This window comes from Pagrus pagrus (genome assembly GCF_965226575.1).
Source record: "Pagrus pagrus genome assembly, chromosome: 13".
Taxonomy (NCBI): domain Eukaryota; kingdom Metazoa; phylum Chordata; class Actinopteri; order Spariformes; family Sparidae; genus Pagrus; species Pagrus pagrus.
Genome location: NC_140197.1, coordinates 27,649,940 through 27,663,970, shown reverse-complemented (window position 1 = coordinate 27,663,970; position 14,031 = coordinate 27,649,940). Strand labels below are relative to the sequence as shown.

The following is a 14,031-nucleotide window of genomic DNA, read 5'->3' as shown; positions in this document are numbered from 1 at the left end:
CCGCAAAAGAATAACAGCGTGTACTATTTGGCAGAAGTAGCAGTTTCATGGAGTGAGAGAACGAACTAGGAAATACATCCAAACGAACTGCTATCATTTAGCTGCCAATATTTAATCACCTTTGCGGAGATCAACTTCTGAAGTGTAATCTGATAAACGTCATGCGCTCTATACATGTTCTGCAGCCCACTTCAACATTCAAGTACACAAGCAGCACACAGGTGTATCTGCTGGTTATGTGGGGACACGAAAGATTGAAGTGGCACAGAAAAACTGGTTTGAGGCAGTAAATTACTGCTTTGAGGCAAACCATGCAGCAGCTATGCAAATTACAAAGAGATGAGATCCACAACAAGGTGCAGCCTAAAGAAATCTGACTGAGTTTTCATCTCTTGATTGAAGCAGTTTTTCATTAGGTGATTTTATCTTATCTTATGTGAAAAGCAAAGAGGTGTTTGTCGGTTGCAGCTCTATTCGACCTGCGTTTCCGTTTTTTGTCATGAATGAGAGGTGGTTATGTTGTACAGGGTGGTAATTATGGCAAACCGTTACTGTGGTCGTGTTGAGTTGGCATTACCGACAAACAGCAGCGAGAGCAAATTAAAATGGGAGCACATGAAAACACTGGCACAGCTGATGTTTTTGTAGCCGACCCGATTTTTGAATTTCCCTGTGGGGAAGTATTATTACAGGGAAATTATGAGTCATCATTTATCACCACTCATTGGCACAAAATGTGTTTATAAGCGGTCCATGTAGGTGTTTAGGCAAACAACAGAAGGGGAAGGTTACCTGGCAATCTGAGTGACAAAAGGTTTGAGCTCTTTGGGTTCATAAGCTCTGGCGAAAGACCAGCATACGTAGCAGGCAGCGTCACGCACATTGGATCCGACGCTGCAGGCTCCCCTCTTCTCCTCGTAGGTCAGGGATTTAATGATGAGTGGCACAACTGCAAGAAGACGGCAGAAATTAATTAGCGGTGTTATCTCAAGAACGACAACAAAAACAAAAATTGATTCACTGCCTTGCGGTTGGATGGTTGGAAGTTGCATAGTTTATCTATGACTGTGGTAAATACTTGGAAGTTATCACTGTATGATTCTAGTAAACCTCAAATATGGATGTTGCTGCAAAGAAGCTACAAATTCTACAACATGGATGCTTCACAAACATGTTCAAGCCTGAAGTTTTCCAAGTCTGTCCTTCTGTTACAGAGTAGTACCGACGTTGTAATAATGACGCTGAATAATGCCAAAAACGTGTTTATTTATAATTGTTTTCTTGGCTTTATTAGATTTGATAGGTAAGAGAGATGAAAGGAAACAGGATGAGACAGAGAGGGGATGACGTGTCCCGAGGACTGGACATGGGTCACTCAACGAACCAACTGAGCTACCAAGGCGCTCATCTTTGAGCGAACCTTTGTGCCAGTTAATCAGATATTGCATCAAAAATAATGGTACCGACAGACAAGCTGAAAACACAGCATTCGGCCCGGGGGAACCGCCGGCGCAGAGGCATAAAAAACGTCCTTTTTGAGCGTGCAGCACAGTGACTGCGATGGCCATCCTGATAATGTTTATAGATGAACTACACAGTATTTATTAACCACTTATAAAATATTATAAACAACGATAAATGGTTTATAAAGCATTTCATAGTTTAATACTGTAATAACTATTAACCTTTTATTATGATTACAATTTTACCATTTATTAATAATGGTTATTATGAAGTGTTGCCAAAAATTCAGCTCATTTGCTTAAATTTGAGGAGGTCATAAATCTTTCATGCCAACACTGCTCCCGTAAAAAGTTATATAACACTAAACAAGATCAGCACCAATTTTACCTGCGAGTATGCAAATCTATGCGCGATCTTGCCACCGTGCAACTGAATTTCACTTGAAACTTGACACATGAAGCGACACGTCACATACAGCAACTGCAGAATTACAACAGTGTGGTTGATTCGAGAGAAACGGGTGAGGAAGGAGTTAGAGCCCCCACCCCACCTCATCATGTAAATCATCGCTTCAGGCCTGACTAATATCAGGTACATCAATGTTGCCTGAGGGCCCTGCTGTTTGGGCTGAAGCCCCACCCACTAGTGAGACAACACCTGAGAGAGAGCAAACTCACCACACAACTAACATCACCTAGTACAGCTCACACATGCACCATCACACACGTTCACAAACGCACTCTGAACTTCATCGGAGCGGACGTCCCGACCAGATACTAACGCTGGCTGTGGACTGTGGAGCAGCTCAGGAGGAGACGCTGTTACTACAACCAGAGAAGGTATTTATTTCACTTTTCTTTATTCTTCTTTTACTAACAAGGAAGCGGTATTAAGTTACACTAGTTATTACCAAAACTCTGCCAAAACCTTCCTGTGTTATTTGAAAAGACAGCGGTTTGTGAAAGTACTGTTGATTAGTCTGTAATGACTATTTAGGGAAGGTATGTGCTACATATGCACCTGTTACCCAAGGACTTCAATTAGTCCCTGCCTTCACTGCCATATGAAGCACAGGTAACGCAAGAAGTTCACATACTCTGCAGAAAATCCTCAAAAAAAGTTCGAGATTAGTTAGATTACATATTTCCTAAAGTTTCCTAAACTATTTTCTGTAAATATTCAGGCTGATGGGTACATTTTAAAAGAACATTCTCAACAACTGAGCCCATGTGAACCAAATCTTTTTTAATGACGGATAAAATCAAAAACAAAAGGTTTTGACTGAATTATAATCACAGTGAAGAGATATGCTGTTCAAGAAGGGATTTTCTCATGGATTTCAGTCCTTTAGAAGGGAGTGGCTTTGCGTGCTACCGCAGTTGGACAGAAACTTGAGTGACAACTTCTTGCGACAGCGCACGACAAGCAGGTTCCTCCGTGCGGCGCCCAGCAACACTTAACTCACAGCTTAAGGTGATGTTTCATTTCAAAGGCGAACCTGAAGTGTTTCAGATGCCACATGCTCGACGACTTTAACAAAAAACAGCTAGCTTGAACTATTGCAAAACATTCTAGCTGGAACACGGCATGGAAAATGATTTAAGAAAATGACTTCTCATGCGAGCTGGTGAGTTCATCAAATGATCAGAACGAGGAGGTTTGAGAGCTGAGTGCATCCCGCAGGTGTAGTCATGGGAAGCAGGTGGCTGGTAGTTCCCACGCCAACAGCATAGAGTTTATTAAGGTTGAGAGGGGAAAGCAAGTCTCTGCATGCCCTCGAGGTCTGTGTTAGTAAGTGCCTAGTCTGCCCGACACCTGCCAACCGAGAGCCTTCTCTAACTTTATTTATGGAGCGATATCAGAACGGATCGACAGGTAAGGAGGCCGGCCCAGTCGAGGCATTTGAGGGCAGCTGTCAATCAACCGAAACCACACTAGGACTCGAATGCACCTGTGCAAGAGTGGGTACGTTTTTGCATACAGTGGAAAGTTTTACATATTAATAATTTCTCTGTTTGGTGTCCAACCAACAGTTGGAGAAATACATTAGCCCGAGGGTGCAGTGTTTTGTGCAGCTTGAGATTTGTCTGCCTGAGCAGTTGAAGAGAGAAAAACCACCCAATGAGAGATAGTCTCCACCAGAACCAGTCAAACCACTCTATGAGCCACATTACTCGACAGTCACCTCAGTGAGAGTCTGCAATGATTCATGCGTCTCTCTTGTGTGCTTTAGAGTCGCATTCCCCAAGAAAACCTAATTGCAATGTGCTGTATTCTTCTTTCAGAAAGCGTGGATTCAAAGCAAGATGGAGACGGTTCAGGAACGCAAGCCAAAAAGGCCTCACTACATTCCCCGACCGCCAGGCAAGCCCTTCAAATACCAGTGTTTCCAGTGTCCTTTCACCTGCAATGAAAAGTCCCATCTCTTCAACCACATGAAATACAACTTGTGTAAAAACTCCATCTCCCTGGTGTCACAGAAAAACGGGCAAACGGCCCGACAGTTCAAGGCTGCGGCAAAGGGAGTCGCTGTCAAACCTAAGGATTGTCCGAGCCCACTGCCTGCGGGTCAGAACGGTCCCGAGAAACAGGAAACTGAGGAGAATAAAGACGAGAGCGTAGATGACATGGAAGAAGTCGACGTTGGGTGTGACAGTCCGATCAACAAGGACAGCCAGAGTGCGACAAAATCAAATACAGTAACAGAGAGTGAGAACAGGGAGAGCGATGAAGACACGTCTCTGCCGCACCCTTCTGCTTTCTCTCCTGTCACACCCAAAAGTGACGGAGCAGAAGCACTTCAGTCACCTGTGCAGCAGCCGGAGGACTCGCAAGCTCCTGTTCCCTCCTTCAACCCTCCAGGCTTCCCATGGGGCACAATCCCACCTTCCATTCCCTTAAAACCATACCCCCCTCCCATGATTCCTGAATACTCTCCTTATCACCTGACAGATCGGTCTCTATATCCACCATACTATTTCTCACGAAACCATGTGAACGAGCCAAACACTCCTTCTTTCCGGCCAGAGTTTCTGGATCCCCAGAGGCCGGTGGTACCACAACCCATCGCCCCACCCCACACCTCCCTCTTCCCCCCCTACCCATACAGATACTGCCACCCCCTTCACCCAGTCCCCCCTCTGCATTACACTCTATACAGGCCCCATGAGCTCTCCATGCCAATTGCAGGACCCAGGTATCTTCCTTTGGACTTGTATGGCCCGACATTCGGGCCCAAGGACTACGACTTATACATGCATTCACATCCCAGCCTCAGCAGCCTCAACAAATCCACACAAGAGGAGAGCAACCATGGGCAGAGTGGAGACAAGGAAACCAGGCTGAGCCCTAAAGAGGGCTGTTCAGCCTTGGGGTCGCCTGACAGACCAAGTCATGCAAACATCATCCTCAGAGACTCAGAGGCCCCGCACAACACCAACATGGCCGAGCCACAAACAACCACCCAACCAGGACACACAAGACAAGAGGAGTCTGCAGAGGGCTTGCTACAGTTAAGAGCCCAGCATGCGGATGGAGGGTGAGTAAGAACTCAGAAATGTACTTTTCTTTCTTGGTTTAATTAAGCTGCATCACAGTATGTTTGTATGTCAGTCCGTTAACTCGTTATTTTGTCTCTTTCAGATCAGCTGAAAGCAGCAGATACTCGTCCTCGTCCCTTTCTGAGTCGTGTCCTGAAATTGCATCAGAACAAGATGGTGAGGACACCAGAGAAGATCTGGCCCCGCTCAACCTCTCAACAAGGAACCATTCATCTGAACACAGACTGAGCTGCTCGGACTCAGAGAACTCAACGCAAGACGAGTTGCCTCTGAACCTGAGCCTGCGACCATCTGTACACAGCCCTGTCCTGAGCACTTCAGAGGATCTACAGGAGAGGCTGGACGCTGAGCTGGATGAGGAACCGTGTGACCAGAGGCAGAATGCAGCGCTGGCACTCTGTCAGCTCGCCAGTGCGAACTCTGCGGCCTCTCCATGTGACTTCAGCACTGCAGTCGGCTCCTCTGAGAGTTGCACAGAGGCAAGAAGTGCTGGCAACCAAAAGAAGACCAAGCACACAATCAAGGCAAAGACAGCAGGCATGAAAAGAGCAAACAGTGGCCCGGCTGAAAACAGCTGCCATAAACCAAGCAAGAGAGCAAAAGCACCGGGCCGGGCTCTGAGGAGGAGGGCTCGCTGCTGCTAAAAACTGTTACATTTGTTAATAAGGACAGAAAATCTTCACCACTGCAAGCCTCGACATGAAAAGATCAACTTATTCAACATTAATGTTCAAATGTTAATAAAGCACTGAAAGAGTTGATAGCAGGAGCAGATGTGACATGTCTATAGCACTAAAGATGTTGATGCAAAGGCTGTCGTCACAGGTATGTGTACATTATGTCTTGTTCTCACACTTGATTTGAAAGGTGAAAGGCGTTTTTATAAGGGTTCTGTATATTTAAATCTGGACTTGTTTTGTCATGTAAAACACTGACGATGTATCACTGAATGTAAATATGTTGAATAAATAAATAACAAAACTGACTCAGGTGCAATAGTCCCTGTATTTCTTAATAACACAGCCTCTAAAATAGTTTTTTATATGGATTTTTTTTTAGCAGACAGAAATAACAATAAATAGACGGGTTTGTCTCTTTGTTAATTGGTCTGAAACTGACTTTAAATGTGCACAACACAACCTACTATGGAGTGTGTAGATGGTGTGCTTGTTACTAGCAGCAACAGTTGGACGGGCAGGTAATGTTTTCACCATGTGAGTATGAGAGTATGTGTGTGTGTGTGCGTGTGTGTGTGTGTGTAGCAGGAACTACCCCAGAAGCAGTTTTGAGTACTTTGCTCGTTGTTTATATATCTGTCTGTCAGTCAGTCGACACATTTTGTCAACTTGTGCAACTGTTAAAGATACAGTCAGGAAACTTTACAGGGGTGTAGGTGAGCTAAAAACGAAAGCCAAGTTCAAAAATGGTTGTGGTCTGAGAAAAGGCACCAGAAAGAGGGGGCTAGGAATTAGGGAAGGTCCCCATTGGCCCCCCACTTTATGCAAAAAAGTTTGATAACGTACAAAGGGGAGCCTGCATCTGTCCAGTCATTACAAAATCCTAAGCCCGTCATCATGGCTGAAGGCTTGAATGTTATCGGGAGAATATTGGGAATCACTTTTGGCCAGAAAAATCTTTAAATGAAATGTTCATATCATCTCACACGCCTATTGGTGATGGGATCACACCAACTGCAACACCAATCCCACTCTACCACATGTCTATTGTCTACCAACATAGCTTAAAAGTGGACAGTGTGAGGATGGTTGGGCGTGTTGAATAAATCTGGCATCCCTACTTTTCAAAGTGAATCTGTTGGCACATACCATCTGTTAATCTGGAAGGCAGCAGCAGGCCTCTCCTACCGAGTTCAGCCAGAGCCAGGCAGCCTCCATGCCAAGCATTGTCTGTTTCCTGGAAGCTTGAATATAAACACACACAACACAGGTTAAAACACATGTCAATGAAATATGGCACCGCTTAAAAAAATAGTGACAGGCAGAAAGCAAACATGTCCCCAGCATGAAACTACCTGAAGCATTCCAGCACTGATCCGACCACCTCATCTGCCAGCTCCTTGGGAAGCCTCCCAGTCACTCTCCCAATGCTGAAGGGTTAAATAAAATTAAATTATTGTAACACATCAACTATCTCAGAGACGCTGTCTTTGACATGAAGAATACCAAAGACAAGTAGCAACAGGGATGTTATCAACAGTTGAGGTTTGCTTGGGGACAGACGAACAGATTGTTACCCTTTTGCTGCAGACCAGCGCACAATGGTTTCTTTATCTTTCAGTCCCACCAGCAGTTGCTCTGTAAAATAACAAAATCGATTCCCTGAGCAGACATATCGCAATAACAAACTTTTTTAAACCGATTTGAGGCGTAAACTGACCGATAACAGTCTCCACCTCCTCAGGAATGTCATAGTCCTCCTCCTGTTTTTGTGTCTCCGCCTCAGGCGTCACAGCGGCAGCGACTATAGCTGACTGGGACATGGAGAGGTTCGCTGCCAGGGAGCGGCTGCCTCTCTGATACCTGAAAAACATCAACATAAGCTTAAAGGCACTCGAGCTCTGTGTTTGATCCAGGCACATACACACGACATAAAATGTGTCGTGACATGACACATCTCACTATGCTGGAAAGAGAAGTGACCCCATCTGAACGGGGAGCTTTAATGAGTTATGGGTTTGTTGCCTCGCCCCATCCTTGCTTGTGAACGACTGAGCCTTTCAAGATGCCTCTTTCATATCCACTCATGACACTAACACCTGTTACCAGTGAACCTGTTCACATGGGGAATGTTTCTGAACAGGTGTTTTTGGAGCATCCCGCAACGTTCACAGTCGTTTGTTTCTGTCCAGACTTGTTTGAAATTCAAAATGAGCATATATTTACAAAAATCAATGAAGCTGATGAGATTAAACATTAAATATATTGTCCTTTTACTGTTTTCAATCAAGTACATGTCAAAATTGAATAGCAGATTACCACATTTTGCTTTATTTATGTTTTACCGAGCATCCCAACTTTTTAGAAATCAAGGTTGTAGGTTGGAGACCTACGTAGTTTTCACAACATTAGCAGAAGATGAGGCTGGATAATGAAATTAAACTGACTTCGATATTGACATTGTCACTTTAATCTTAGTGCCCCCATACACCTATAGATTTTTTTTTTTTTAAATGTTGGCTTAAAATAACCTTGTCTATGTTAACATGTCCTCTAACCCCTTCAGTGACCCCAGAAAGTGTATAGTTTGATATCAAAATCATCAAAATTGACCCATTAATTGCTGAGACATGCTGCAAATTTGTTTACTGTGGACATTGGTGGCAGCCATTTTGAAAATATGCACTGCATATGATTAAAAAATTAATTATGTTGTCAACCAGAAATGTTGAACTCAGTGATTTTTTTTAAACTGACCTCCAAGCAGCCAAACGTGGCTTCAGGAAGGTGAGGCCAAGCCTCTGGATGAGTTTGACACCGAGTTTCCTCAGCATGGCCTGGCTGCTCTCTGACAATTGTTTCTTCTCCAGACACTGCAGAATTGTAGGAGCTGGTGAACAAATAAGAAACATTAATATTATTATCTGTTGTTATACTGTTATAAGGAATAGATTGATGAACACATACAGGGATACACAGTTTTCGAGGTATCAGGCTAGAGGCTAAGAAAAATATTTTTCCATGCCTCTGGGTTTCTCAATATGTCGACACCTTGAAGACTCAGCTATTTAAATAGTGTATATACTGGGAGGGAAACATCTCCTGAGGTCTGGATTCAAATATCTCCCCTCTGGCACTGGACATTTAGATAAAAATTTGCTAATACAAATGATTCAGTTGCCACATGCAAAAGACTACGAATGTGACAATCGCACGCTCCATTAACTCCTGTTCAGGAAATTTTTAATTTGACCTCCATGTAAGGATTAAAGAGTAAAGCCTAACTGTAGACAAATACAACCCACCATACTGCAGGAGGTCATCTCGTTTTCCATGTTTGAAAAGCTTTGCCTAAGGGACATAAGTAACATGATTAGATCAGTCTGACACACTAAAGAGGACACATGAGAGCAGGTACACACATATATACAAATAAAAAAATGTCACTAACGAACTACAAACAAGACACAATACTCTCAAAAACCATATTCATACTAGCGGCTATTTCTTTTAGTTGTCAAATATTGAGTCTTTGCAGCACGTTACGCTTAATCCAAACACAGAAAACATGCAAGTATGGGTCCTGTAGGCTTGTTGACTGAACAAACAGAGCCAGTTTTGAACGCCCTAAGCACCACGTTCACTTCACACACATATTAAGTACAAAGGGATGCCTTCTAAACATGTTATGCAAGTTTATGTGCCAGTGATATGACTGTAATGTTCTTGCTCGAGGGCTGAATTACATTACCTTAGCTGACAGGAAGCGATTTGAAAATACCCTCCTTCATTTATAAAGATTTGCAGTGAGAACAGGTGTACTGTGAGAAGCATCAGGGTGAAAAAGAGGATTTTATTGAAACTAAGTACCCTCAGCGCTGTTCTCATTTGCCGAACAACCGTTTAGCTTAAAGCGGTGGATTAAACTGACATTAGTCACTTGACGTAGCAGATCCCAAACATGCAGCAGGTGCACACCTGCAGCAGGTTACACACCTGCCAAAACCACATCGGGTATTGTGTGAGACATACCAGACATGTCAGCTCTTATAAACAACCCCTCTGCTGGTTTTAATACAGCAGTGCACACAGACGTGCGTGCAACACCACAGGCTTGAGCGTGATCAGGAGCATGTGTTTGTTTACCAGAGACTGCAGAGCACCGTCCAGCACCATAATGTCTCTCATTGACTGGTCACTGGTCTGAGATATGGTGGTGAGGTTCCAGTCCAGGAAGTCGCCGAGGCGCTTCTGCTTCACGTCGGGGCGCGTCATGAACCTGCACGTACATGTACAATAAGACAAGTGAGTAATACAAAGTGCCGGGAGGATAAACAAATGCAGACACCAGTAATGCAATCCAAGAGGAGCGGTGCCCTCTGTTGGCTGGAAAATTAATTGCAGTTAATTACTTAATCTAGACCGTGTTCTGTGTTTACAGTAAACTGCCATATTTATGTAGATTACTTTCAGTCTTTGATTTTTGAGTCCATGATTGACACAAGCTTCACATAAAAGATATACAGTAGACATTTGGCCTTGTAACAAGCTTTGCTATTAACTGAAATACACAGAGAATAATGTTGATTTATTTGGATTTAATGCTTTTTTAAAACCTTTTAATGACCTCAACAAAGAACATTTAACACCCTTTTCACACCAGATTCGGGTCTGATTATGTTTTAAATCAATCACAATATTAATATGAACAGTTTTCAATGTCAAAATCTTTAATGCAATGAACTGTTACGATTATATGAACCAAAACCTTTCAGCTGTCAAAAGACAAAACCACACATAACTACTTTTGGTAGCTTTTAATTTAATCCCTAATTTTGACAACAACAATGTGCAGAAAAATAAATACTGATGGGTAAATACTGACCTGAGTTTTAAAAAAATCAGGATCAGAAAATGTGACGTAGTCTTTAAGGAGCCTTTCTGAAATGTTATAATCGAGTAGCTCTGCTTGCAAAACACTGAGTGTTCCTCCAAACCCAGTTGAGCACGTGGAGCACTTTGTTGCTATACGCCGACTACGCCTATGGACTTCGGACATGCCAACAACTCCCTGAGAGTAATAACTTTAATGACCTTGCCTAGAATGAGGCCCGGAGCATAGAAGCTTAACTCCACAAATTTACACATTAAAGTGTGTCTTCAGGTCTTGGGGAATACTACTGCACATGTGAAAAAAAGTCATATAAGCCTTTTGTGGCTCCAGAGGAAGCTGCATGTAATCTGATAAACTGATATTACATATGAAATCGAGCATCTTCCATGTGAGCAGAGTGGTTGTTCTGTTCCTATTTCAGTCATATTTTTGCAAGTGAACCACGTCTCTCCAGTGCTACTGTTGGTTGAAACTTGTGTTTCCATGCTGAGGTTGAAGAGAGTCTGTCTATATCCCGTCCAGACCTTCCTGCAGCACTTAAACACAGACTTCTTCCTGGACACGATCCAAAATGTTGTAGGAAGCAATCTATTTTATGACTCTAAAACATAACTAAATTGTTTGACAAATTTTACTGCAGGTCTAAAATGTGGGCTGCAGGTTGTATAACGAAGGAAAAAATAGAAAATGTCAAAAATAGAACTGAAATAAATAATCGATCATGAAACATGGTCAGGACATCCACTGTCGTGAAACACTCACACTGAAAATAGCTGCACTTCAGTACAGAATTAACAGAGATCGTTTAATGTGGAGGCGTCAAACACATTAGTGCACTAATGAGTAACCTGGATTATGTTTATATCATAATCATACAGAGATATTAATAACCAGGTTATGTTCCATCATATCCGCAATTATTGTATGTGAGAAATGAGCTGCCACTGATGTTTTGATGACATTTACGTCACCAAAAGTAACAACAAAAGTAACTGTTTCTAACTGTGATATTTTTGGAGACAACCACAGAATTAAAACACAATGTAAGTACTTGCATGGTGTTTGTACACTTACTTTGATACGAGTACAGATGCAGCATCCCTGGAACAATCGCTGACAAGTAGGTAAGACTGGAAAGATTTAAAAAAAGGAAAAATGTCACTCATACTGTGTATAAAATGACTGCTAAATAAATTCATTTCAGATGTACACTTGGCTTGGATAGGGAGACATACTGATGATTTGATGGTTGATTTTTTTCTTGTAATGGTTTTATCACTGACTCTAAAACAGCAGAGTGTGCTTTATTTTAAGCAACTCTGTGTCGTAACTGTCACAGAATCACGGCTGCCAAACATTTAGAGAGTTTGTTTAGAGTTTGTCTGAAGATCCACAAATCCTAATAAACGAGCCGAGCCCTTATGGGGAGCAAGACGTAGATGTACAAGATTACATCATAAACTTAAAGACGTACTTCACTGCTGGAAAGATGGTACTTGCATAAAACTGGGCTGTCTATGCAGGATAAAGACACAAAGATGTTTGAAATTGGTGCTACATGACACAATGTGGCGGCAAATTCAGGATCACAATCTTTCTCTGCTGTAGCTGAACAGAATGCTAAAATGTGTTTCTGAAAACATCTTGGGCAGTGAAGTAAGAGGATTTTGGTTTATAGTTTATCAGCACTAGTGAGACGCCCCTCTGTCTCTCCCGTGGATTAAGTGAATTTTAATTTGTCTATAATCTCTGTGTCCATGGATGAAAACATACAAAGATGCAGGAACGAACAATCTGTAGTTGATACAAGAGCGCTAAAATCACTCCAAAGACGGCTTTTATGTGATTTGGAGGATTATTGCCAACCAAAGACTGGGGGTCTGTAGATGCAGGCAAAATGATTTGCATAAGCTGCCATTATTTCATTATTTTCAGTGACAAAGTGGGTTTATAATCGGCAAAGTTCCTGTTTAACTTACCTTTGCAATGGCTAGAATACGGTCCATGATGGGCTCTCTGGCCTGGCCGCTGTCCGACTCCAAATGGCCATCCAGGCGGTAAAGGTCGAAGGGTATGAGGCAGGTCATGGACAGCCACAACAACAGCATGTAGCGAGTTTCCCAAGTCTGAAATGAGGAGATGGGAAAACACACTATTATTAAATGTTCGATGAAGCTGACAAGAATGATTTTTTTCCCCTTGAAAGTGCTACCAGTCGCACCTCCGAGTCTTTGGGATCCTGCCTCGTCAGCAGGTCCAGAACCGGCTGGACGTCTGCCACCTCATGGGGGAAAAGCTGCATGAAGATTTTATAACCTCTGACCTGTGCAGGGAAAAAAATCAAATCAATGTTAACACACTGTGGACTCATCACAAATCCGCATTAGTGAATTGGCTGGATAACTTTGCTGCGTCAGTAAAATGACTCAAGTTTTACTCTGTGCTATGACACTGGCTGGCTGGTTTTCAGTGACTTTTTGCAGACATCCAGTATAAAACCAGAGTCCTGTTGTTGACTGACCTTACAGATGATGTAGAGGAACTTGAAGCTCAAATGAACCAGTGAAGGTGGAGACTTCTCACTCCTCACAAACTCCAGTATCACGTTCAACATCCATTCTAAGACAACGTTGAAAAACTGGTCAGTGGGGTGTTTTAATCACAATAATAATACAAAATGAGTATTTATAATGTACCTAAGTGTGGGTCCAGCAGGTGAGGCTGCTCTTGATATCTGTTCATGATCACTGTGGGAGTAAAAGGAACAACCTGAAACCACCCATCCATCCAAAGCACTGATTAAAAACTGTTTATTTCAGTATTCGTGTCCTCTGTGGACGTCTGTCTCACCCAGGAACCTCTCTGTGGTGGACTCGCTCGCCATCATGTCCCCGTGGATCTCCGGCAGGCTGGAGAGGAGCGCTCGGGTCTCAGCTGCCTCACTGAAGCCCCCCAACACACAAGCTTTAACGACAGCGTCCGGCTCTCCTCCCTCACCCCCGGAGCACCCACTCTCCGTCTCCATTAGCGCCATTCTTCCACACTCTCGCCCACCAGGAGTGTCTCTGCTGCGGACGCTAACGTTAGCGTGCGTTGATAGAAATTATGGACAACTCAGCTAGCTAGAAATTAGCATTTATGCCATGAAAAAAAGGAGCGGCTGTGGGTGGAAATTAGCTCGAGGGTATATTAAAGTTACAGCTACGACACGGATTTAGGCTTGAAAGTGTAAACAGTGACAGTTCACGAGCTGAAATTAATTGCAATTAAACGAAACCGGGGCTAACTGTCTCTGTTGTGATGCTCCCGCACAAGTTTGTTTAGCTCCTGAGCTAACGACCCGCCCTGCTACGGCGAGCGAGAAGGTTCACGCGTATTGCAAGTCACCCAAGAAGCGAAGCTACTAATCTGTTCCCTTTGATTTGAACAATGAAGG

General features: G+C 43.1%; 2 protein-coding genes across 2 annotated transcripts in view; one reads left to right on the top strand and one right to left on the bottom strand.

Moving 5' to 3' along the window:
- The window catches only part of tbcd (tubulin folding cofactor D), a 28,527-nt gene extending 14,594 nt beyond the window's left edge, over positions 1 to 13,933 (bottom strand). Inside the window, exons 1-14 of the mRNA XM_084370376.1 lie at positions 13,446 to 13,933; positions 13,292 to 13,342; positions 13,117 to 13,214; positions 12,817 to 12,918; positions 12,575 to 12,721; positions 11,670 to 11,725; positions 9,848 to 9,980; positions 9,007 to 9,052; positions 8,459 to 8,591; positions 7,422 to 7,564; positions 7,279 to 7,339; positions 7,057 to 7,131; positions 6,851 to 6,945; positions 793 to 949 (exon numbers count right to left, since the gene is read on the bottom strand). Of these exons, the coding sequence (XP_084226502.1) occupies positions 793 to 949; positions 6,851 to 6,945; positions 7,057 to 7,131; positions 7,279 to 7,339; positions 7,422 to 7,564; positions 8,459 to 8,591; positions 9,007 to 9,052; positions 9,848 to 9,980; positions 11,670 to 11,725; positions 12,575 to 12,721; positions 12,817 to 12,918; positions 13,117 to 13,214; positions 13,292 to 13,342; positions 13,446 to 13,629 (1,481 nt within the window). The 5' untranslated portion in view covers positions 13,630 to 13,933. The remainder of the gene's footprint in view (positions 1 to 792; positions 950 to 6,850; positions 6,946 to 7,056; positions 7,132 to 7,278; positions 7,340 to 7,421; positions 7,565 to 8,458; positions 8,592 to 9,006; positions 9,053 to 9,847; positions 9,981 to 11,669; positions 11,726 to 12,574; positions 12,722 to 12,816; positions 12,919 to 13,116; positions 13,215 to 13,291; positions 13,343 to 13,445) is intronic.
- On the top strand, positions 2,176 to 5,941 carry znf750 (zinc finger protein 750). Its single transcript, XM_084371229.1, has 3 exons — positions 2,176 to 2,303; positions 3,750 to 5,002; positions 5,107 to 5,941. Exons 2-3 carry the CDS (start codon positions 3,771 to 3,773, stop codon positions 5,666 to 5,668), a joined length of 1,794 nt encoding a protein of 597 aa, XP_084227355.1. The 5' UTR covers positions 2,176 to 2,303; positions 3,750 to 3,770; the 3' UTR covers positions 5,669 to 5,941.
- Positions 13,934 to 14,031: the final 98 nt, after the last annotated feature.

Excerpts from the sequence above, each read along its gene's own strand:
- znf750 (XM_084371229.1), top strand. The coding sequence starts at position 3,771 with ATGGAGACGGTTCAGGAACGCAAGCCAAAAAGGCCTCACTACATTCCC. Across the intron at positions 5,003-5,106 it reads GCCCAGCATGCGGATGGAGG|ATCAGCTGAAAGCAGCAGAT; the intron begins GTGAGTAAGAAC and ends TGTCTCTTTCAG.